The following is a 25,675-nucleotide window of genomic DNA, read 5'->3' as shown; positions in this document are numbered from 1 at the left end:
GTGCTCGGCAGCCGTCATCTTGTCGCCGTCGTCTGTTGCCGTCGGCTGTCGCCATCCGTCCTCCTCAGAGATCGAAGGATAGTGACTCAGAGCTCATGTGTTCTTCGTTTTTTTTTATGCTTTGTTCAGAAATCATTGCATGATTATTGAATATGCTTTGCATTTTTAATAATTTTTAACTATAATTGATTAATTTTTCGTTACTGTGAACTGTGAATTGAACTGTGAACTGTGAACTTTGTTGAATAATCATTGTTAGTTAAAGCTGTGAATTTTGTTGTTGTTACTTGTTACTGAGTTGAATAATTATTGACTAATTTGCAGTGGGTTTTTGTGAACCTGTGATTGATGATGAATTGATGATTGATGACTCTGTCGTTGCCCATTGCTCACTGCTTTTTTGCTTAAATTAAAAATCTTGTTAATCTTGTTCATTAAATTGAGGATTGATGATTAAATTGTTAACAGAACCCACTTTACAAAAAATCAAGAATATCTAAGCTGTGAATTTATCTTGCTACCAGGACCAACACAGATGCTAATAGAAAACTGTTACTAAACTATGGATTTTTTGTCAAATGGTTGATATTTTTAGGTTGGTGATTATAATAGGAAATACAGGGAAGCTTAGGATTAAAAATGGGTAAGTTGCATTTTTTGACCCATTTTTATTTTGGTTTCTATTGGTAACAATTGTAATTGAGAACTTTCATAGGTACTTTCTCATGTTTTTAGATTGGGAGATTGCAGACTTGACTCTGCAGTTTTGATAATGCCATTTCCAACAAGCTTCCAATTTGTTTATGTAGTTCGTGTCTCTACTTGTCAATTGTTGTATATATGAATGTGTGATATATGTTGTTTGTCTCTCTGTTCTCTCTTCCTTTTTATCTTTTGTTGATTGTGGTAGAGTTGTTTGCCTATGTTTATTCACTAAAGTATTTGTATTTTGATAAGATCATATGGCTGGGTTTGGATGATGACATTTTATGTAATATTTTAAAATTTATATTAAACTATAATTATATTTTAGAATGTTTATTTATAATTTATCTATTATTTTATTATAAAATGGTTTTTCCGGTTGAACCTTGAACCACGGTTAGACCGGTTAGACCAGTAAACCAGTGAATCAGTGACTAGAGCGGTTTAATAACCGGTCCGGTTTTTAAAACCTTGGAAAAATCTCCACTCTTGCTTATGTGAAGCTTGGGTAAGGTGAGGATATGATAATTCTATTTTATTTTCATTGAATTTGAACTTTGAGTATTAAATTGGATATATATTTGTTATGAATGTGTATTAGGTTGTGAATAAATAATTGGAACTTGAAATTGTGAATACTGGAACTTGGAGGAAGCGGATTAGTTGAGTTTTGAGGGGCTGCCTTGGTTTTGAATAAATAGCTTTGGTCGTTATGTGGAAATCGGCCAAGGTATGGTTTAGGTTTCTTGCATTTAATATATAATGTTCTGTAAAAACTTAGGCTAGATGACCATAGGATAAGTTGGAATGTAGGAGTATATTTAATATTTAGTAATTTGTCGATGAATATATTTGGTTGAAGTTTATTGGATAATTAGTTATTAATTTTGGATGGTGAATGTTGTTATGTTAATTTGGAGATAATTATGGTTGAATGTTATTGTTGATGAACATGGTTGATTTGGTGCTCGTTGATTTACTAATGATTTGATGAATTATTGATTTGAGGTATAACTATTGTGGAGGTTGTTGTGATAATGAGGTATTTTGTGTTAGAAGCCTAAGATTAGTGAACTATGATCCTTAGTTGAATTTTGGTTGTTGGATTTGAATATTGTATGAGTATAATTGTTGATCTAAGGTAGATTTATTGTGGTGACTGTTATGATGATGAGGAAGGGTATGTTGAATTGAAAAGAAAGCAGGTTTGGAACCGAAAAAGGTGGCAAAGTCTGAGTTTTAGAGGAGATGCTGCCGAAATTTTATGAAAATTAGAGATTTTGTTTATATGATTATTTAAAAAGATTTAGATTCAAAGGTTATATGGTTTGATTTAGAGTTATTTAGAAAATGAGCATGTTTTAAGTTTGATTCATTTAGAAAAGAATGAATTATGTTTTGAATTGGAACTATTGATGGACGGAATGGGAGGTGTGATAATGAAGGATAAGGATTGAATATGATTGACGTATAATGATGAGTGAGATGTGATTGAGAATGATGTGGATGTTGATGAATTATAATTGAATTATTTATATAGCTTATGAATTTAAATAATATGAGATACGAGATTCCCTGGATCAAGTGCCGTGGCTTGCCACCACGTGTACCAGGTTGAAAACTCGATACTCTGTTGACCCTACGACGTAAGTGTGACCGGACACTATATAAATTCCCGGGAATGTTACCCCCATTGTGCAATATTGATTATTTGAGAAAAAGCTATGCATAGACTCAATGGGATGCACGTCGGGGGACAGTCTAAGGACAATTCAGACTTGTCGAGTTGGCTAGATAACTGACAGATGAGCCTCATAAGCCATAAGACAGGCATGCATCATATGCATATTACTTGAATTACTTGCTTGTGCTTTAATTGGGTGTGCCTATATGTACTTGCCATGCTAAATGTGTGTTTGTTACCTGTAATAACTGTAACCTTCTTGTGTTTGCCTTATTTGTCTATTTGTCTGTGAGAATGCATGAAGGAGTTGGAGGTATGGAAGAATGGCAGTATGGGACATAGATTTAAGGTTAAGTTAAGTTAGGATTAAATATTTTTAGAAAATCACCTTTTATGGCTAATGTTTAATACTTTAAGCACTTTAATCTGAGTGTCGGCGTTCTAGGATTGCCTCTGGCATTCCCAGGGCCTTATATATTATGTGTGTGGCACCTTTACCATACTGAGAACCTCTGGCTCTCATTCCATACTATGTTGTTGTTTTTCAGATGCAGGTCGAGAGGCATCTCGTTAGGCGTCTGGACTCTTAAAGCGGAGGGGTTACTGGGTAGTTTTGTTGTAAAGATATAAATAAATATGTACTTAGCTTTCTCTCCGCTTAACTTGTTCTTTTTTATCCTCTTAGAGGTTTATGGAGAGGCAGGATTATGTATATGTACTTTGGGTTTTGGATATGTATGTATATATATGTAAATATTCTCCGGCCAGTCTTAACTTCGCGGCTAAGTTAGGAGCTTGTTATTTTGTATCTTTGGCAATCTATTCCTACTTCTGTTATCATATGTTTAATAGTTATGTTTTCCTTAACACGCAAGTTAACTCATTCCTTGAGCATTGCGCTTTTATTTTGTGATTTTTATTTCCTCTATTCTTCAAGGCTCCTAGCATATTATAATTCTTCTGCTATTATATGTACTCATTTTATTTTAGAGGTCGTAATACCACACCACCTCTGTTTTACGACTTAAGCGTAAAACTTAGTGTGGTAAGGTGTTACATAAAGCGCTCAATGTAACCTCCCTGACTAAAGAACAATTTACTGGCTTAGCATTTTTATTTCGAATAATTTTTCGTGCAACACCCAAATCTTTTGTTTCAAATTCTTTACCAAGTTGAACCTTTAACCTATCTATCTCCACCTTGCACTTAGAAGCAATAAGCATGTCATCTACATACAATAGAAGATAGATATAATCACTTCCAGAAAACTTATGAATGTATACACAACAATCATAATTACTTCTGGAAAAACCTTGTTTTAATATAAAAGAGTCAAATTGCTTATACCGCTGTCGAGGAGATTGTTTCAATCCATATAACAATTTCTTTAAGCGACATACCTGATTTTCTTTACCCTCAACCTTGAAACCCTTAAGTTGATACATGTAAATTTTTTCCTCTAAATCACCATGCAAGAAATATGTCTTTACATCTAGCTGTTCCAACTCAAGATCACCCTGAGCAACAAGACTCAAAAGCATCCTTATGGAAGTGTGCTTCACCACAAGAGAAAATATCTCATTGTAATCAACATCTTCTTTTCGTGCAAATCCCTTTGCTACTAACCTAGCTTTGAATCTTATACCATCTGACTTAGTAGGATCTTCTTTTCTTTTATACACCCATTTACAACCAATTGCAGTCTTTCCCACAGGCAACGGGACCACCTCCCATGTCTTGTTCTTATGGAGAGATTGCATTTCATCTTCCATGGCGACCAACCAGCTTTCTCCATCTTTGTCTTTGATATCAAGTTTGAAGGTGATTAGCTCATCATTCTCTACCGAGAGTGCATAATCTACCAAGTTTATCTGTCCATAATGTCTCAGCGGCTTGTCTGACCCAAACTTTTCAACAAATTTATAATTTCTCTTTGGCCTAGTGGATGCCAAAGAATCATGCTACTACTGTTGTAATGCATGTGCATTTTCTCGCTAAATCTCTTCATGATCAAGTTCATCCTCTGCATTATCTTGAGTAGCATTAGGATGCTCCACCTGAACATTATTAGAATCTATTTGTTGGTATTTAGACTCTATCTCCACCACTTGAGTATTTGAAATTTTTCGAACATCACCATCATCTGGCTCGTATCTTTAGACAAAGCTACCATAGATTGTTCATCAAAGGTAATATCCCTGCTAATTACAAACTTAGAATCATCTACGCTCCAAAGACGATACCCTTGAACACCTATTGGATGCTCTAAAAAGATTGTCTTTTTAGCTCTATCATCAAGCTTATTATCTTTGACATGATAATAGGCTGTGCATCCAAAAACTCTAAATTTCTCGTAATCTACAAGTTTTCCTGGCCACACCTTATAAGGTGTGTCTCCATCTAGAGAAGGTTCACTATGTAGCAAGCTGTAGCAATCGACTCCGCCCACCACTCTCTGCCTAACCCAGAATTAGAGCGCATACATTGTGCCTTCTCAAGTAGCGTACGATTCAGTCGTTCAGCGACTCCATTCTGCTATGGTGTTTCTCTAACTGTCCAGTGTCTCACAATGCCTTCTCGATCACAGAACTCCTTGAAAGCCCCATCCGTGTACTCTGTGCCATTATCTGATCGTAGAGTTTTCAACTTCCTACCTGTTCGGTTTTCAACTATTGCTCTTCATCGCTTAAAAGTGTCGAATACCTCATTCTTATGCTTGAGGAAGTAAACCCAAACATACCTGGAATAATCATCAACAAAAGTAACAAAATACCTGGAAGTCTGGAGCCACCCTTGGAAGTAACTTTAGATGGCCCCAAACATCAGTATGCACGTAGTCTAATAACAACCCTCTACTTTTGTGCTTGCTTGTAGAAAACTTCACCCTGTGTGCCTTTTCATACACGCAATGCTCACAAAATTTTATTTGTGGTTTTTTCATATTCTTCAGCAAACCTTGTCCACAAAGCAATGATAGACCTTTCTCTGACATATGTCTAAACCGCATGTGTCATATTCTTGTGCAATTTGTTTGATCTCTACTTTCACCGATTCCAACTGCTAACTCACCTATGGCTGTTGTCCCCAAAAGGGAATAAAGATTACTGTGATGAACTCCCTTCATCACTACCAAAGAACCACGAACAACTTTTAGTACCCCATTTTCCGCAACTATTTTGCAACTATTTTTCTCCAACAAACCTATGGAGATAAGATTTTTCCGCAAGTTTGGAATATGTCTCACATCTTTTGAGGTTCTTACTATTCCATCATACATTTTGATTCTTATAGTACCCAACCCCACAGTTTTACAAGCATGATCATTGCCCATTAAAACTGTGCCACCATTTATGCTTTGATAGGTAGTAAACCACTTTCTATTTGAGCACATATGGTGAGATGCTCCTAAATCAAGAATCTAATTATCGAAGATTTCATAAGATTGTTTTGTCACAAAGTAACAATCCTCCTCATCATTTGAGACATAGCTTGCTTCTTGCTTTTCTTTTGGGTTGTCATTGTTCTGTTTCTTGAAAGTTATCTTCTTATTTGGATAATTTACTTTGAAATGTCCAGACTCTCCACATTTAAAGCATGTTCTCTCCATATGAGGTCTAGATTTTGGCCTAGACTTTCCACACTTATTACCTTTTCCTCTTTCATTAGTCATTCCTCTAATCGGGAACAATCCTTGTGCTTGATCATTATACTCTCTTTCATTTAGAGATGACATTACACTTGTAGCAACCTTACGTAGATCATCCGCTAAAAGTGATGCTCTCGTCTCATCCATGGTCAAAGTGTCACCCACCAGCATTAATGTCTGCACCAGATTTTTATAGGACTTCGATACTGAAAGTAACAATATGAGTGCATGATCCTCATCATCAACCTTCACATCTATATCCTTTAAGTTTGATATAATCCCATCAAACTTACTGATATCTTCTCGGATTGAGGTACCTTCTTCCATCTTGCATGTATACAATTTGGATTTTAAGTAGATCCTGTTAGTTAGAGTCTTCGTTGTAACACCCTCTCTATCAGAAGTCACGCTTCCGGCTGCGCTACTCTAATAGCAAGAAGTATTACGACCACTTTACATACTAAATAATAAAATAGGAGCCTGTGATTCGACACTATATCGTTGATTTCTTTGAAAACCATAAATAAATACTTTATCTTAAGAAAAATACAAAACAGGCATACATTCATATACAAGACTCCTTACATAATAGTTCAATATATTATACATATAAAACATACAATTCCTATCCCTCTTACAAACTTGTAATAACAAAGACGAGGGAAGAAAAATAATCTAATCAATACAACAGCATATAAACCAAACGCAGTATAACTCTTCTTAATGCTTCTTCACCCGGTTCCTGAAAAGGTAAACCTGTAGGGGGGTGAGAACCTAACCACACGGTCTCACCACGGAGTTTCAAAGTTGTCATAAGAAGATATTCAATAAGAAAGCTGTTTTTAAGCTCAGTGATTATCATTGCCTTATGAATCTTTTAAAAACCAATGAATAATCGTTCAGAACCTTTTCAAAGAAATAACTTTTAATCTTTTAGAAATCCGAAACCTTTCCTTTCCTATAAGAGAATCTCAATCAAAAACCAAACACACAATCAAACAGCACAATCAATAATTCAGCACCAAAGTTCATTCTCAAATGTAGCACGGCAGAACAAACACAGGCAAAACAGACAAGGAAAACACAAGTAGGTAGCAATTACAGCAAATAGTTCAAGTAACAGTTAAGAACAGTTTAGCAATTAGGCAAACCAAAACAAGTTCAAACTCAAGCAAAGCATACAAATGCATATGATGCATGCCTGTCCTATGGCTGATGAGGCTCATCTGTCGGTTATCCAGCCAACCCGACAAGTCTGAATTGTCCTTAGACTGTCCCCCGACGTGCATCCCCAAGAGTCTATGCATAGCTTTTTCTCAAATAACCAATATTGCTCAATGGGGGTAACATTCCCGGGAATTTATATAGTGCCCGGTCACACTTACGTCGTAGGGTCAACAGAGTATCGAATTTTCTACCTGGTACACATGGTGGCAAGCCACAGCACTTTATCCAGGGAAACTCGTGTCTCAGATATTTCAATTTCATAAGCCATATAAATAATTCATTCAACATTCATCAATGTCTAAGTCATTCTCAACATCATTATCATTCATCAATCATACCTCATTTCCAATTTTATCGGATTTCATTCAAAATCATATTTCAAAGAAAATCCTCATCGTCCTTCTTTCCATTCCGTTCACTAACAATTCCCAATTCAAACATAACTTTTCCTTTGATAAATAAAGTAATCTTAAACTATATAATGCTTAAAATTAAACCTTTTTAAAATAACTAATTCAAATAAAACTTCTATTTTTATAAAATTTCGACAGCATCTCCTCTAAAACTCGGACACTGCCACCCTTTCCGGGTCCCAACCAAACCAAACCAAGTGCCTGTTAATCATTCAAATCATTTCTAATAACCATTTTCACAACCATACTGAAATCCAAGAAAACTGTAAAATCCAAAATCCAATCAATGATTAAGAACTCTCGGTTTTCTCAAACAGTTTCAAACCAAACCATTCCTCAAACCTTGTTCGCACCTTTTTCAAAATAGTAAATTATTCTCAGTAAACAAGCCATTTTCAAATATCAGGTCCTTTCCAAATTTGTTTTTAAAATCAGATTCCGGCATCAAATCAGATTTCAATATTCAATCTTTTCTAAAATCAAACCTTTTCTAAAGTTAAACTAAATGCCAATAATAAATCTCATCCGATAATTCAAGAAAAACCACTTTAACAATATCATTCAACTAATCAAAACACCCAATTTTCTCAATCGATCAATCTGTCAATCAAATTAATAATCTCGTTCATTCAAAACAGCTCAATCCAATTCATAAGACTTACGAAATCACAGAAATGTATTTCACGCATTAATATCGATTTATCACAACTCTGAAAAGGAAAACAAATTTAAGAAAGACATCCCTACCTCAACTAGCTGAGTTCGCGTAATTTATCGTGGTAATTCCCTTTTCTTTCAATTCATGGCGACAGTGACAACAATAACCCCCATGGAAATAACAACAGCCCGACACCTCTTATAACAACCGTGTCAATATGAATTGCAATGACAGTGACTGAAATAGTTTCAAGAAACCGAAGACAAGGACATATATCAAAAATTGAATCAAAACAAGCATATGACATCAATAATTATAAGGGTTTTAGATGGAAGACTAACTGCAGCTACAGAGAAACAGAACGGTGGAGCCACAAGAAGCAGAAATTAGACCAGGAAACCCGTTCTGGCGGCAGTAGCATTAATCTGAGTGTTTAAGGCAGCAGAGAGCATTAATCGGTGAATCTAGCCTGGAAGGCAGCAGCGTAGGCAAGGTTTTCCCTTGGCGGTGAGAAGCGGCGGTGGCATGCGGCGGTGGCAGCTCTAGCGATGACAAGGTGTGGCGGTGGCTGCACAGTAAAGAACGGCGGCGCAACACCTTTCTCTCTCACATGCAACTCTCTTTCTCTCACTTGTGAGCTCGACGGCAACGACCATGGAAGCTTCTCGGACGGCGATAGAGGCGCGAATGGCGGCGATAGGCTTCGGTGGCGACGTCTTGACTCAGCAGCGGCGCAGGAAACGATGGTGCTGGTTGCGGCAAAGCGCGGCGGCTCCTCTTCCTCGCATCTCCTGGGTGCTTCCCTCAGTCACGTGTTTTCCCCCTCCATCAATCGGCGACGGCGAGGCAATAACAGCAGCGGCGCCTCCTCTCCCTCGCAACGGCGTAGCAGCTCCCTCTGACTCTCTCTCTCTCAGACGCCTCACTCTCTCTCTCCCCTCGGTTCTCTCCTGCGCTGGTGATGTTTCTTTTTCTTTCTTTTGGTTCTTTTTTTTTTTTTATTTTGGAGTTACGTTGGGTACTTGGGTATTGCTGGGTATTGGGAAAAAGAGTGTGGCGGTGGAGGGTAAGCTTAGAAGGGGTTAGGGTTTTGTTTAGCGTGAAAAGGAAAAGGGAAGAAGTGAGTGATAATTAACTCCCAATCTTTTCTTAGTTAAAATCAGAACCAGAATTGCTAAATCTAGTTATCATAACAATTATTAAATAAAATAAAGTGCTATGTCTTGTTTATATTTCCAAAGCAGCAGCATTAAAGCATTCAAATAATTTCCTTACGGTTGAATAAAGTTTTATAAAACAAGCTATTTATGATTTAAATAAAAAGTAGGATAATAATAGAAATCAAATTAAATATAAAATATCCATCTTTAAAAATGTCTTCTAATTAATAATTTTTAAATAATTTTCAGTTAAATACTAATTTAGTAAAAATTAGAGATAAGTAAATTAATTCTCTTTTATTTATAAAATAAGGTTAAAAATCTATATATTAAAATTTAAGGCATATAAACTATTCATTATTTTTCAATTATAAGAACTCTAAATAATAAATAAGGGTTTACTCAACTTTTATATAAAAATCTCTAAAAATATAATCTTAAATAAATATAATATATCATAAATAATTTATTAATAATTTTTAAAAATTTAGGAGTCTTACATTCGTCATGAAGTTACTCTCTAACTTTGCCCAAATGCCTGTTACATTTGCTTCTTCATTTACCAAAAAAAACAACATTCCTCTCAAGGCATAAGATTATTGCAACCCGCGCCTCAAGATCTAATTCTTCCCAATCCTCATCTTTCATTTCCTCCGGCTTTTTCTCTTTTCCTGCCAGTGTCTTGTGTAATTTTTGTGATATAAGCTGATTTTTCATCTGTATTCTCCAATAAGAAAAATAATTTTTTCCATTAAACTTCTCGATTCCATATTTGCCTACTTTGACATTACCACTAGTAGAAGCCACTATATTCAAAATTGAATTTTACCACGCAAATAATGAATAATATAACATTGGCTCTTGATACCAATTGTTGAGTCTACAACGGAATTTTGACTTCTAATAGTAATATGAAATTGAACGCTACTCACAATAATGCACTCGCTATATATTTTGTAAAGAGGAAAAATAATATGAAATATCTCTTCTAACTAACTCTACAAGATGATGTGAATAAAGATATTGTTATTGTTATTAACTTCAATTACAATTCTAGAGACGTATATATAGTATCTCTATGCTATAATTTCAACGAATAAGAATAAATTTTTTTGACAAAAAACTCCTTACTAAACATTTTGAGTTCTCTCCTATTAAAACTTATATATTTTACTTCTTAAAATTATTCTTTTCCTTTTTTTATTATCACATTATTGGTCTTAGTTTTACTAAATTTACAATTAGATTTTTATTTTTTTAATTAGATTCTTATACTGCTTTTAATTTTGTAATTAAGTCATTTTTATATAAAAAAATATTAAATTTAATTAAAAATTTAATAAAATTATAGAATCTAATAGAATAATTAAACTAATAGTATATTAAGCTTCCCTTTACAACACAAACATAAAGAAACTAAGACAATGGAGATGTAGACGTATAAAATTTAATGAAAAAGTTTTTATATTTTGTTTGACACTTATATACATAAGATATAACTAATATCTTTGTGTATTGTGGTTTGATACTTAAGAAAAAACAAAAAAAAAACTTGAAAAAAAAATAAAGACATTATTTTTTAGTCTTGTCAAAATCAAATAACTTTCATTCTTCCTCCCTTATCTTCTCATCAGCACCACCCTGTAAAGCATTGTAAAGTCAAAATAATAAAAGTCAAAGTTTAAAGAAGAAGTAAGAGAAGTTATTTGTGTTATAAGTGTAACACTCTAATTTTTAGCACATTATTATTGTACTAAAAATAAAGAGTTATTAGTTTATTATTTTTTTTTATTATCTATTTAATATTAAGTATTTACGTTGATATCGTATTTTAATTTTTAAGAAAATTCCAGAAAAAATGGCTTTTAGTAATTAAAATCACATATCAAAGATCTTCAATAATAATAATCACATAATTATTAATAGTAATAGATGCTATATAATTAAATTCAATATAAAACTCGAATACAATACATATTCCTCTGGATAAAATAAAAGCTAAAACAACAAGTACGAGAAAACTCTATAAAAACAACAGAAAACACAAGTAAATTTACTAATCGTCTGTAGCTTCTTACTGAATTTTCGAACCTGTGTTACTAAAAGGGTGGAAGATTTTTGGGGTGAGAACAAACCACTAGTTCTCAGTAGGAAATAAGAATGCCGTAAAAGTAAAAATAATAAAATAAAATGCAAATAATTAACTTTACTCAATAAAACTATATTTATCAAATTCCTAAAAATACTTAGTTTTACTTTAGATAACCAATTACTTTTTTTTCTAAATTTCTAAACTCCAACAGATTTTAATCACAAAATTAATCATATTAACCATCTCTAAGCCACATAATCATTTCTCAACCACAACATCACACTTCAATGCATCCGTGAACCAACAACATAAGTAAGAGATCCAAACTAACACACAAACAAGTCAAACAGCACAATCACAGAGAAGTAATACAAGCAAACATAGCCAAATGCAAATGTGCAAACAAAGATGATGCATGTCTAGTCCTATCGCAGGTAATGAGCTCATTTGTCAGTTTTGACCCGCACCCGATGCAATCCGACTCGCAAGTCAGATAAGGCATTCCAGCGGCATAACCTCTGCAAGTTTCCACTTCTTGCACGTTTTGATTCTCCAGCTGAAGTATGCCGAACATGACCTCTGCAAGTACTTACAGGCGCTGATTCTCCAGCTGAAGCATGTGCCACTTTCTCCTGGAAGCCATTCCATACACACGGGCATCCCTGCACAATCATTCACACATAAAGCCTACGACCTCCAGTGAGTGTTACGTATCGCCATCCTCACTGAGCCGTCTCTATTGTGTCAAGTGAGCGTTACGTATCGTCGTCCTCACTAGACACTTGGCACTAAGGCCCAACAACACTCAATATCTTTTCAGTAACTGCTCTCTACTCTTCTATGGCAGAGATCCTTTTACTTAATAAACCGGATTCAAGTCATTTTTATTTAAAACCAACACCTCTCTTTATAACCTTTCCAAACCTCTGAAAACACTTTACTTACAGTAAGTTCTTCTTTCATACAAAAATCAGTTCTTTCTTAACCATGATTTTCCCAACCTAACTTCAAAATCATTTCAAATTTAAACCTCTATAAAAGAATCATTTATTAAATAAATCTCACGGCAGGGTCTCGAGACTTTAGGGAGGACGACAATCAAACTCAAAACATAAAGTCTTTCTTAATAAATCAAACCCAAACGTAAATCTTTTCTTAATAAATCGACATCAAAAGTTAAATAATACAATTTCTCAAAATATAGTTTCTTTCTTAAATAATTTAATTTTAAAACATAAACATTTCCTTCGTAAATCGAATTCAGAAGAGAATAATTCTTTTCTTAACTAAATAAAATTAAATAATATCATTTTTCAAATCCAAATCGTCTAAAATAACTTTTTAAATAAAACCTTAGATTTTATAAAATTTCGACAACATCTCTCCTAAAACTCGAACTTTGCCACCTTTTTCGGGTCCCAACCGAACCATTCTCAACCACTTTTTAAACATTTCCAAAATCAGAAATCATTTTCAAATCTCAGTTCAATACTAACAAATTAAACCAACTTTCCAACTCAATAATAAGAATTAGCATTCCTAAACAATCAAGAAATCAAATACATATTCATCACATTCAGTCACAAATGCAATTCAAAATTATCATTTAGTCATTCTAAATAATCATAAATTATTTGTAAATATCCACTAGACTTCCATGGCATCCATAAATTAAAACAGTTAATTTTAAAATAAAATCCTCTACTTCTGTATGAATTCAAAGTCAACGAAAATTCTGGAAGAACTTTTTGACCGAGCTGCTGAAAAAGTCGTCTATACCTTCTAGAACTCCAATTGGCCGAACTCAAGAGGAAGAGGAGCTACGTCACTGTCAACTTCTATCGAACAAAAATAATGCCAACGTATAGAGAAAAAAGATACAAACACTTTTACCAGATTAGATTTTTAATTGGAATTACAAATCGCAAAAATTGAAGTCGAAAACTCTTGATGGGGTCACGGTTTCATTCTCCTCTCTCGGCTCTCTTTCTTTTTTTTTCTTTTTTTTTTCCTTGAAATAAACTCAGCCATGCAAATGGTTCCGTGAATGAAATGAGTGAATGAAATGAATAAGTGAAGGTGATGATTAAGGAGGGGTTAGGTGTCATGTGATGAAAATATATATATGTGCATATAAAAGCCACATTTGATTTATTTTTTCCTTCGTTCCTTTGGCTTCGGCCAAGTAGTATTCTTTTTTTCTTTTTGAAACTTTAATTCATAAATAATTAATTATTTAATTTTTAAAAATTTAGAATTTTATAATAAATTAGACATAAAATCAGTTACACCAGCAGCTATATATAGTGATAGTGTTATAAAGATGAAGACTCTTCTTATTTTCTCTCCAAATTATGTTCCTTTTTCTCTCTTAGCCTTAGGCTAAAAACTTTTGATATGGAAGTAAAATGAGTGATATATTTTAATATGATAATTTTTTGTGTTTTTTAAAATTATGGGAGTATACAAATCGGACCTTCCGATTTGTGTTTAAAAAGTTGAAAAAATTGAATACACAAATCGAAAGGTCTGATTTGTGTTAAAAAAATTTGAAAAAACTCAGAGTACACAAATCGGACCATACGAGTTGTTTGATTTTAAAATTTTGCTTAAGAAATCGCATGGTCCGATTTGAGGATGGGCAAATATGAATTTTGGAAGCTAGAAAACGAACCCTCCGAGTTGTTTGTTGTTTTCAATTTTTTTACTGATGAAGAACTCGCATGGTCTGAGTTCTGTTCTACTGACACCACATGGCTGTGAAGCACCTGTATTCCCCACATCCAAATTTAATACCACTTTTGTTTCTATATTCAAATAAAAAAGTGCTTAGCCTTATCTCATTCATCAAATATTGTTGTTATATCTTTTATGTATTCTCTCATGTAAGAACTTTTTTTTAGATTTGTATAAACTTTACACAAATAATTTTTTCTTTTTATTTGCTAAAATTCTTTTTTTTTGAGATCAATATGAAATAAAGAATCACACTTTAAAACTTTTGGTCATAAATATTTTAGTATCATATAATAATATCACTTGAGTAAAAAAATTAAAACTGATAAAAAAAATTAGCCATGCTACACGTACACTACTAAAATCAGCCACTAATATAAAATACATGTTATAATATATTTATATATAAATACATTGGTAACTGATTCACTACCAAAAACACGGGAGTTACCAACGGGAAGGTACTCACGAACGATAATCAGTGGCAAAGTTTATGGACCGTGATATGTAATGGCAACGTATTATATCTCTGTGGCCAAATTTTACGGAATTTTTCCACGTTTTCGTTTGTCCGTGGCCAATTTGAGATGGATTTTAAAATTTGCCACAGACCCAATTATGACCGTGACAAAAATTAAACGATATTCACTTTCAATTCCGCGCTTAATTTGGTCATTCCCTCCAACTCATTCAAAACTTTGTTATGCAGTTTATCTTTTTCTTAAATTTAAACCGTAATTAAGGTGCAGTTTTTCTCAAGAATCCAGATAGTTGCTTTCTTCTCCCTCATTTCCAGTGCCGCTGAGAATAACTAAGGTAGGTTAATTATTTAATTTTAGAGGTGATTCATAATTTACAATTCTGCAAACGGGGTTAATTTTGGCTTCTTGATTAAATAGTGGCTATGTTGTTCATTAAGAGTATGAAAATTAGATGGATTATAATTTGCAGTTTCAATTTTTCTTTCATTGTTATTATGCACATTTTTTCTTTTTATCAAATATAATTTATTATTTCTTATTTATTTATCATGGTTATGTTTGTATTTATTATTTTTTTACTCTTTATTATTTATTTACGGAATTTAAATCTGATTCTGTTTGAGATGCATGTTTGATATAATAGTTATTACATTGTTGATCAAATTATTAGAAGATAAATTAATGCTACAATAATAATGCTGAATGTTAAATATCTTAAAATTATATGAAGAGTACAAGAGAGTACTAAAAGAAACTAATTTTTTAAATTACTTATTTTTTTCATATACACTATGGATTATTATTGTAGTGTTGAAAGTGATGATTGTTATGACTAGTGTCTGTGTTCTTTTTTTTTGGTGACTAGTGTCTGTGTTCTTTAAGTATGTAAATCCAAATTTAACTCTACCATAAATAAATAATAAAAAATAAAAAGGTAAGAAATACAAATAATAAAAAACATGCAAAAAATTTTTCATTGTCAAGTTTACATTCTGTCTTGAATTCCATCTTTAACTCTTGATAAAGAGTATAATTTGAATTGGGGTGTGAAATGAATGAGAACTAATTTTTGGTCAGTATATTTCAGTAATTTTTAAATTTTTGATTTGTTTATATGAATCTGATTGTCCAAATTATGAAAAATATTACTAATTATGCTTTCAAAACTTGATGTATTTGTTGCTTAGTAGGTCACACAAAATGACAATTGCACGACCTTGCAACAAAAATTCAACTTGGATTACTATGGAAGAGCGCGATTTGCTTGAATGCTGTGGAAGCATCAAGTTTGCATCGGAGATGGCTTCTGCTTCTCCATTCTCCTCGTTGCAACACGCACTCGATGTGGCCTCCAATACTTGGTGTAACAAGATTAATGTGCATTCTTGGCTGATAGCACTCAATGCTCACACCGTGAAAAGTCGCCCTTCTCACATGCATTCTACACTAATACCCCAATGGATTCTATTACAGAGGTTTTCTGCTTTTAATATTCTATATGTGTTTTATTATCCAATTTAACATAATGTTATCATTTAATAATTCTCTATAATTATTCGGTCTGTTTGAATAATTTTGTAGGAGATATATGCACTTAGCGTGCAATATCTGCAAAAGCATGGATTTCCATATTTTACTATTTCTTCTGAATGGGATGCAGATGTTATACTAATGGATCTAAAGGTAACAAAAATATATTGTTATTTCCTTTTTACTATTTTCAAAACTGTTTGCTCACACCTATATATAACACTGTAGATAAAATAGTGCATTTTTTTATGTATGTAGACAAGCGTTAAAACCAAGCCATCATGCGAGTTTGAGTGGGCACGTCGAAAACAATTAATCATCATTAAACAATACATTGCAAGGTTTTTTCAAAAGAAAGGATATATTCGCTCTACAACTGAATCACCAGAGACCCATGCTGCGGTAAAAGATTTTGATCTCAACAAAAAACCATTTTGGAAGGATAATTTGGATCCTATTGCTCGTGAAAAGGCTAGACAATTTTGTGAAATTTGGTATCCAGGAGAATATTATGTCTAGTGTGCTTCTAATTTAGTTTCGTTTAACATAAGTCCACTATATTATTAGTTCTTTAGCTCTGTTAGTTTCCTGTTCCAATTTTATATAGGCTTATTCTTTATGTTTAATGTCACATTTGGTTTTCGATCATCAATGTATGAAGTACTTGAAATTTCCAATTCAATTTACTATGCTTTTCTATGCTTTGTTTTCTACTTTCTTTTATTTTCCATGTGAACATTTTTATTTATACTTGATATTAATAGTAATGTTGTTAATTCCATAAATGAAAATAGTATATAACATTAACGTTGTGAAAGAGGGAGACTGCATACTATTTTTAATTCAGAAAAAGCCATAGACATATTCATCTAAACCGGAGATGAATATTCTGAGAATTCTACAAACAGCAGAGATGACTCTATTTCTAATTCTCAAATATGCAGCAAACAGAATACATTACATCATCACTGCTAAATATGATACCTTGTTCACGTAGTTAATCTGTAAAATATAACATCCTAACAAGATCATTGTAAAAAATCAGCTCAGAAATTCCTAGAATTGATTTGTGCCTTCAAATGTAAGCTTCAAAACCATTCCTACTGCTTTCATGCTCATAACCAATGGTATGCAACAAGAAAGCAACTACAATTATTTTTTACAAGAATAGCATGTGCAATTGCATAAGTTGCAAAATTGGCTATTCCCCCAACGATCACTGCAAAAATTTAGACATCTATACAGAATTTGTTGAGAAAATTTCCTAATATAAGTGACACCAGAAAACTTATTAACAACACTAAATTATAACATGGACAATTTTCTCGATAAAAAGTCTCAACTAAGTATGTATATAATACATGATAGATTCTTGTAAGGGATCTAAGAAGATAGTTGTGTACACTTCAAAAGAGACGCTTTATTGTCGTGACCCTGAAAAACTTAAGACGTGCCAATAATTTTTTTTCCTCTTCTGGTCTTTCCCCTTGCTTTTGAGAGTAAAAAAGGGGCAGTGCCATTTCACAGAAGCTTATCAAATAGTTACGTGAATCCTTAGAGCAACAGAGTTTATGAAAACACCAGTAATCTATTTCCTTTTTAATTAAAGATATTTCAACAATAATAAATGCTTCTCAAGACCAAAGAAAGCTTAAATTTATGAAGCTAAACTGCACATGCCATGATTTTGAACCTTAATTGCACCTGCCCTGATTGCAAAGACTAATGGAACAACGGAAAACCCACCAGAAGCTTCTGACAAACATTTTCGTTCAAACCCACTCTTTATTAAGGATGAAAAAGATACCGGAAAGGTCCATCCTTCCTGTATTTGGAGGCTTCAGTTAGAGCCAAGAAGTGGATAAACCCTGTGGCGGCAGCTCCTCGTCCAAGTGCGGCGCCCCTAGTTATTATTGCCTTCCGAGATGCCATGAATCCAGCGGCAGAGGGATTAGGCACCACCAGAGCCACTGGGGAAGCCTGTATAATTGCATGTGTAATATGTGTTTTCTTAATTCCAGCCCCAAATTCTAATTTGAATTTAAGAAAAATAGTGACGAAGTAGAAGAAGAACAAGAGGAAGAACAACTTGAATTCGAAAACCAAAGGCCGCTCGAGATGCATACCTTATTCGATTGCAGAAATTAGAAAGTAGTCATGGCTTGTTATTTGGCATTCCTCTTCTCATTCCTAGCGTCCTGTTTCGATAAGAAACAAGGGTGGGGAAAATTAAGATGTGGGTGCCCAGAAATAAAAGAGATGAATCATAAAAGGCTATAACAATTTGGTGGCTGCGTTGAGGCCTTTAGAATTTACGTGTTTAAAATTTAAATATTCAGGTACAAAACAAATAACAATAATATAAAAGAAAAAATAAAACAGATAATAGATAAGATATATTTTATATAAAAGATTAAGATTAAAACGGCCAAGATAAGATATGTGAATAGACTTAGTCATCTATTTAACAGAATTGAGTAACTAATTCCTAAACTTGTGCAGTTTATAGTGTTATATAGATAAGGGCTGATATTTTCAATCATTCATAAAATTTATTATACAATACTTGTTCACCGTTGGTTTACTCATGGGTCATTAGTATTATTTCTTCTATTTCATTCCATAGAGTTTACCACATCTGTTTTGTTGCAACCGAGAAAAAAGAATAGAAGAGATAAGATTAAGGAGATCAAAGGACAAGTAAGTCTTTATTTGATGATAACTGTTTCGGTATCTTCTTATTTTTAAAATCATTAAAACATATTATTTAATAATTATAAATGTCTTCATCTTTTAATTTTTTTAGTCACTAAAACATACTATATCGTTATTCTACTATATCTTTATCTTCTTAATGTTTTTTATCATTAAAACATACTAATTAATACTTATAGATGCCACCAAATTTTTTTATATATGTGAATAACCTGCATTCTAATTTTAATACGAGCAAGAATAAATTTAACTTTTTAGAATTTTTATGAATTTGTATTTTAAAGTTTTTTTTATTCTTCTTTAAATTAAACTTTTTTTTCCAAAGTAATACCTTAATCACATTTATTATTTTTTATATTTATTTAATTATTCTAATATAATTATTTCATATGATACTGAAAGGCAAATTTTCAATCCGAAATTCTAGAAAATTATTAACATATTGTTAACCTGCCATTCAAGTCATACTTTGCTAATTCGAGCAAATTATTTTATTCAAATTAGTTAAGTCAGTACCCTTTAAATTCCTTTTTTTTTTGTTCCAAAGACAAATTTAGATAGGAGATTGTAGGATAAATATCCCTTCTGACACTTTATAACGTACCATGTATTATATAGGATAAAAATTTATTTGCACCCTTCCCCTCATTCAATCAATAAATTTTACCCCATTTCGCATTTTTATTTTAATTCTCTTCTATTTTACTGCAGGTTTCTGATTTTCCATTTCCTAGTAAGACTTCTTAACTTCCTTTTTTAATTTTTTTTAGTTAAATATTCCTGTTAAATATTCCTGTTTTTTAAAGTTTTTTTAGATTTAGTCATTTCTCTGATTTTTCAATACTTACATTTTGCATATCTCGGCATTTAAACCAGAGTGTCTAACTATGATTGACAAGAGTTGGATTGATAAATCAATTACAACAGCGGAGTACAAATGCGGTGTAGCTGACTTCTTAGATTTTGCCTTTCAAAGGGTTGCCGTAAATGGAAAAATTATCTGTCCGTGCATTAGATGTGGTTTTAAGAACATGAGGACTAGAGTTGAGGTGTTAGCACATTTACTCCAAAAAGGTTTTTCAAAAAAATACACTTTTTGGTATATGCATGGAGAAAGTGTAGTTCAACATGAAGAAGCATCATCAAGCCATGACTTTAGCGAATCAGAGGAAAGAGCTCCACAACAGGATATGCTTAACGATATCTTCGGTTCAGCTGCCAACAACTTTGATGGGGTTGATGATGAGCCCGTTGAAGAGAGGAACAACTCTTTTCCAATTCATATCGAAGATGATACTCAAGAGGAATCTGATAGGATTCGAGAGTTGCTAAAGGATGGAAATCACAAAAAATGAATTCTAAATAATAATAATAATAAATTATAACATACTAAAAAAGAGTATTAAGAGTATTAAAAATATACTATATAAAAAATATCATAAATTTTTTTTGATTTATTTCAATTACTACCAAAATAAATATTTAATTTTTTTATTATTCTTAGTACTCTATAAAATTTATATTTTGTTAGTTTTAATTAAAAATATATTTTGCCAATGTTTATATATTATTTTATTTTAGTGTATAAATGTTAATTTTATTATAGAATTTATTAATAAGATATATTCAATTATCTAAATTAAAATGATAAGATAATATACCAAAATTATTTAAGTTGGTGTATATTTTAGTAATTTTTTTTGTCTAAAAGTGATTTTGAGTAGTATAATCCAAACAACATTTATTTTACTATAATTCATTTTGATGTAAAGATTGCCAAACATAAATCACTTTAACACAAACTTACTTTTCATCAAAATCAAGTTTGCAAAATCAATTTTATTCAAACTCCCACTAAGATAGTGGATCCGTCCCTATTAATGTAGGGAGGTCAAAGAGTGTCGTGATACTATATCGTTATTATAGTATGTCTTTATCTTCTTAATGTTTTTTATCATTAAAACATACTAATTAATACTTATAAATGCCACCAAATTTTTTTATATATGTGAATAACCTGCATTCTAATTTTAATACGAGCAAGAATAAATTTAACTTTTTAGAATTTTTATGAATTTGTATTTTAAAGTTTTTTTTATTCTTCTTTAAATTAAACTTTTTTTTCCAAAGTAATACCTTAATCACATTTATTATTTTTTATATTTATTTAATTATTCTAATATAATTATTTCATATGATACTGAAAGGCAAATTTTCAATCCGAAATTCTAGAAAATTATTAACATATTGTTAACCTGCCATTCAAGTCATACTTTGCTAATTCGAGCAAATTATTTTATTCAAATTAGTTAAGTCAGTACCCTTTAAATTCCTTTTTTTTTTGTTCCAAAGACAAATTTAGATAGGAGATTGTAGGATAAATATCCCTTCTGACACTTTATAACGTACCATGTATTATATAGGATAAAAATTTATTTGCACCCTTCCCCTCATTCAATCAATAAATTTTACCCCATTTCGCATTTTTATTTTAATTCTCTTCTATTTTACTGCAGGTTTCTGATTTTCCATTTCCTAGTAAGACTTCTTAACTTCCTTTTTTAATTTTTTTTAGTTAAATATTCCTGTTTATGTTTTTCAATACAAACAATCATGCTTTGTTTTATTTTGTATAAATATTATTATATATATTTTTATAACATGATTAATAGCTAATGAATACTAAGATTCAATAGTAAAAAAATATATAAAATTATTCTAATTTTTTAATTAATGCCCCCAATTGAAAGAAATTTTGGATCTGTCACTGTCTCTGACTACGGTTCTAGAATTTCATAAATTTGGTGTCAACTATGCATTAACTTATTATCTTTTAAAGTTTTTTAGATTTAGTCATTTCTCTGATTTTTCAATACTTACATTTTGCATGTCTCGGCATTTAGACCAGAGTGTCTAACTATGATTGACAAGAGTTGGATTGATAAATCAATTACAACAGCGGAGTACAAATGCGGTGTAGCTGACTTCTTAGATTTTGCCTTTCAAAGGGTTGCCGTAAATGGAAAAATTATCTGTCCGTGCATTAGATGTGGTTTTAAGAACATGAGGACTAGAGTTGAGGTGTTAGCACATTTACTCCAAAAAGGTTTTTCAAAAAAATACACTTTTTGGTATATGCATGGAGAAAGTGTAGTACAACATGAAGAAGCATCATCAAGCCATGACCTTAGCGAATCAGAGGAAAGAGCTCCGCTACAGGATATGCTTAACGATATCTTCGGTTCAGCTGCCAACAACTTTGATGGGGTTGATGATGAGCCCGTTGAAGAGAGGAACAACTCTTTTCCAATTCATATCGAAGATGATACTCAAGAGGAATCTGATAGGATTCGAGAGTTGCTAAAGGATGGAAATCGCAGATTATACCCCGAGTGTACAAAGTATAGCAAGTTATCATTTATAGTTGAGCTGTATCATATCAAAGTGCTATGCGGTGCGACTGACAAGACATTCTCGATGATACTTGATCTTCTAAAGAGAGCGTTTCCTCATGCAAATCTGCCTGTTTCATTTTATGAAGCAAAAAAAATGATTAAGCAGCTAGGCTTGGGATATGAAAAAATTCATGCATGTCCAAACAACTATATACTCTTCTGGGGTCCAGATAATGAGACTAAGAGTAAATGCACAATATGCAATGCATCTCGATATAAAGCAGAGTATAACACCAGCAGTAATCCAGGAGTTTTGGACACAGCTGAACATATGCCGAGGCTAATTCCGGAAAAGGTATTGAGATACTTTCCTCTCACTCCTAGGCTAAGAAGGTTATACATGTCCTCTAAAACATCAAGACTAATGCGTTGGCATTCAGAGTTTCCTAACTTAGATGGAAAGTTAAAGCATCCAAGAGACAGCAAAGCATGGAAGGAGTTTGATTTGTTATATCCGGAGTTTGCTGAAGATCCACGTAACATACGACTTGCTTTGGCTTCCGATGGTTTCAATCCATTTGGGACTCTCAGCTCCAACATTAGCATATGGCGGTGATGTTGTATGTATACAACTATCCTCCATGGTGTTGTATGAAGCAAGCCTCTCTTATTATGTCTATGATAATTCCTGGTCCAAAGATGCCTGGTAATAATATTGATGTTTTTCTGCAACCACTTATTAATGAGTTAAAAGAACTATGGAAGGGTGTTGACGTGTACGACTCTGTTGATGGAAAGTTTTTTCGCATGCATGCTGCATTATTTTGGACCATAAGTGATTTTCCAGGTCTTGATAACCTGTCTGGGTGGAATACACATACTAGTCTTGCATGTCCGTCATGTAACTTTGATACAGTATCCAGGAGGTTAAAGCATGGCATGAAATATTGCTTCATGGGACATCGTCGGTGGTTACCCAATAACCACGAGTATAGACAAAACATGCACTCATTTGATGGCACTACCGAACTAAGAGGCCCTCCGTCAACATTATCAGGCAGTGCTATTTTGTCTCAAATTCAGAGCAGTCGCAAAAGATCACATGAGGCTCTCAATGCTGGCAACAACCCTTTGCAGTGGAAAAAGAGGAGTATTTTCTGGGATTTACCATACTGGAAGGATAATCTCATTCGTCACTGTCTTGACATGATGCACATAGAGAAAAATGTTTGTGACAATGTTTTGTTTACTGTACTTGATGACAAACAAAAGACTAAGGACAACTTGGCAGCCCGTAAGGACTTGCAATTGATGGGAATCCGAGAACAGCTCCATCCTTTCACTAATTCTTCCAAGTACCCGCCTTCCTGTTTCAGAATGACAAATGCTGACAAAGATATTTTTCTTAGTGTTCTTAAAAGTGTTTCTTTTCCAGATGGTTATTCTTCTAATATTTCTAGATGCATTGATTTGAAGAAAAGGAAGGTCTTTGGCCTAAAGAGCCATGATTCACATATTCTCATGGAGCACATCTTACCGATCGCTTTTAGAAGATCCCTTCCTAAAGAGGTGACGTCTGTGCTAATAGAGTTGTGTAACTATTTTAGAGAAGTGTCTGGCAAATCCCTAGCCATTGATAACTTAGAAAAACTTCAACATCGAATTGCATTGATGTTCTACCACATGGAAATGATATTCCCTCCTTCGTTTTTCACCGTGATGGTTCACCTAGTTATTCATCTCGCAGAAGAGGCAATGATTGCTGGTCCAGTGCAGTACAGATGGATGTATCCTGTTGAAAGGTATCCTATTATGTTAATATTTTGTGCATCATGTTATCACTAAATTGGTTGGATTTATTTGTAATTTGTTGACCTTGTAGATTTATTTTATCTTCTTGCAAACAGGACTTTAGGCCATTTAAAATCGTATGTCCGGAATAAGGCTGCACCTGAAGGATGTATAGCTGAAGGTTACCTGATGGAGGAATGTCTAACTTTTTGCTCCAGATATTTAGAGGAAGATGAGATTGAGACAAGGTTTAACCGACCAAATCATAACGACGATCAAAATGACAACACTCCTAGTAGTTGTTCTAACATTCTTGCTGAATTTTTTCCAGCAAGAGGAAGTCCTCGCAGATCGTAAAAGATTAGTTTTTTGACAACAATTGAGAAAACACAGGCTCATCGCTATGTGCTGACAAATTGTTCATTACTGGACAAATTTCGCGAGTAATTCCTAGGGCAATCTTTGTTTAAATTTTTAATTATATTTAAGTAATTAAAGTGTAAGTATTATCTACTTGAACAGGATATGCAGAGGTGAAATTTCCAAGTTACACCGCGGTAAAAGAAATGCAGCTAAACTCATTGAAGAATACATGCACGCCAAATTCCATGAGTGGTTTAGGGATTATGTGAGTTAGTTACATTTATTTAATGCTTTTCCTATTCTATATTCTAATTTGTGAAAGCATTTTAAAATCAGAATAATCTATCACATGCAGGTGGCGTATATAGATGATGCAAACGATATTACTCCTGAAATCAAGTGGCTTGCAGAAGGACCTAATGATGTTGTAAAGAGATTCGAAGAGTATAACATTCATGGATTCAAGTTTCGCACGGTAAATAAAGATGAAGGACTTAAAACACAAAATAGTGGTGTAGTCATGTCTGCAATTACGACTAGTATTAGCCGTGGACGAAATCCTGTTTCAGTATCATTTGACAGTACATACTACGGAAAAGTGATCGATATAATAGAGTTAGACTATTTTGGCAAACTAAGGGTTATCCTCTTCAAATGTATCTGGGTTGATACCACGCTTAATAAGGGCATTAAGGTAGATGAATTTGGGATCACGAGTGTACGGTTTTCAGAGTTGATACACACGGGTGCTCTTGAACTAGATGAGCCATTTATTCTTGCAACAGATGCGAGAATGGTTTACTATGTTGACGATCCAGTTGACGAAGGTTGGTGTTCTGTATGTCACATGAAACCCAGAGATTTATATGATATGGGAGATTTGAATGAGGAGGATCCAGATGAGTCTTTGGTGGAGGACATACCATTTTGTGAGCAGCAAATAGAGAATCTAGAAAAATTTCCATTAGTACGGGACGACATTAACGATCCAGAATCAGATGAAGTGGATGTTGCTGAAAACAATCACAATGTTTCTGAGGACGAAATTGGCATTGGTGATTTGCAGGATTTTAATTAG

The 25,675-nt window shown here is 33.0% G+C and overlaps 3 protein-coding genes and 1 long non-coding RNA gene across 4 annotated transcripts; all 4 read left to right on the top strand.

The window, feature by feature from the left end:
- The first annotated feature begins 227 nt into the window (after positions 1-227).
- Positions 228-3,226, top strand: LOC127743867 (uncharacterized). The gene is made up of 2 exons (XR_008005183.1): positions 228-643; positions 736-3,226. It is a non-coding gene; the product is annotated as an uncharacterized LOC127743867 (long non-coding RNA).
- A 12,822-nt stretch (positions 3,227-16,048) lies between these two features.
- LOC107478332 (uncharacterized) lies at positions 16,049-16,852 on the top strand. Its single transcript, XM_016098476.1, has 3 exons — positions 16,049-16,216; positions 16,385-16,486; positions 16,592-16,852. The coding sequence occupies exons 1-3, from the start codon at positions 16,049-16,051 to the stop codon at positions 16,850-16,852; spliced, it is 531 nt and encodes a 176-aa protein (XP_015953962.1).
- A 5,115-nt stretch (positions 16,853-21,967) lies between these two features.
- Positions 21,968-23,059, top strand: LOC107478322 (uncharacterized). The gene has a single exon (XM_016098466.1). The coding sequence runs from the start codon at positions 21,968-21,970 to the stop codon at positions 23,057-23,059; it is 1,092 nt and encodes a 363-aa protein (XP_015953952.1).
- Positions 23,060-23,121: 62 nt separating this feature from the next.
- Positions 23,122-25,675, top strand: LOC107478312 (uncharacterized). The gene is made up of 4 exons (XM_021130003.2): positions 23,122-24,245; positions 24,351-24,587; positions 24,757-24,862; positions 24,953-25,675. Exons 1-4 carry the CDS (start codon positions 23,122-23,124, stop codon positions 25,673-25,675), a joined length of 2,190 nt encoding a protein of 729 aa, XP_020985662.2.

The sequence above is a fragment of the Arachis duranensis genome, unplaced genomic scaffold, assembly GCF_000817695.3.
Source record: "Arachis duranensis cultivar V14167 unplaced genomic scaffold, aradu.V14167.gnm2.J7QH unplaced_Scaffold_165934, whole genome shotgun sequence".
Lineage (NCBI taxonomy): Eukaryota > Viridiplantae > Streptophyta > Magnoliopsida > Fabales > Fabaceae > Arachis > Arachis duranensis.
Note: the sequence above shows the minus strand (reverse complement) of the source record. Positions and strands in the feature narration are given on the sequence as shown.

What these genes read in the sequence shown, in the direction of transcription:
- LOC107478332 (XM_016098476.1), top strand. Translation starts at nt 16,049, where the DNA reads ATGGAAGAGCGCGATTTGCTTGAATGCTGTGGAAGCATCAAGTTTGCA. An exon ending in TAGCACTCAATGCTCACACC is followed by an intron (nt 16,217 to 16,384) that starts GTGAAAAGTCGC and finishes ATAATTTTGTAG; the next exon opens with GAGATATATGCACTTAGCGT. An exon ending in TTATACTAATGGATCTAAAG is followed by an intron (nt 16,487 to 16,591) that starts GTAACAAAAATA and finishes TTATGTATGTAG; the next exon opens with ACAAGCGTTAAAACCAAGCC.
- LOC107478322 (XM_016098466.1), top strand. Translation starts at nt 21,968, where the DNA reads ATGATTGACAAGAGTTGGATTGATAAATCAATTACAACAGCGGAGTAC.
- LOC107478312 (XM_021130003.2), top strand. Translation starts at nt 23,122, where the DNA reads ATGATAATTCCTGGTCCAAAGATGCCTGGTAATAATATTGATGTTTTT. An exon ending in TGGATGTATCCTGTTGAAAG is followed by an intron (nt 24,246 to 24,350) that starts GTATCCTATTAT and finishes TCTTGCAAACAG; the next exon opens with GACTTTAGGCCATTTAAAAT. An exon ending in AGAGGAAGTCCTCGCAGATC is followed by an intron (nt 24,588 to 24,756) that starts GTAAAAGATTAG and finishes CTACTTGAACAG; the next exon opens with GATATGCAGAGGTGAAATTT.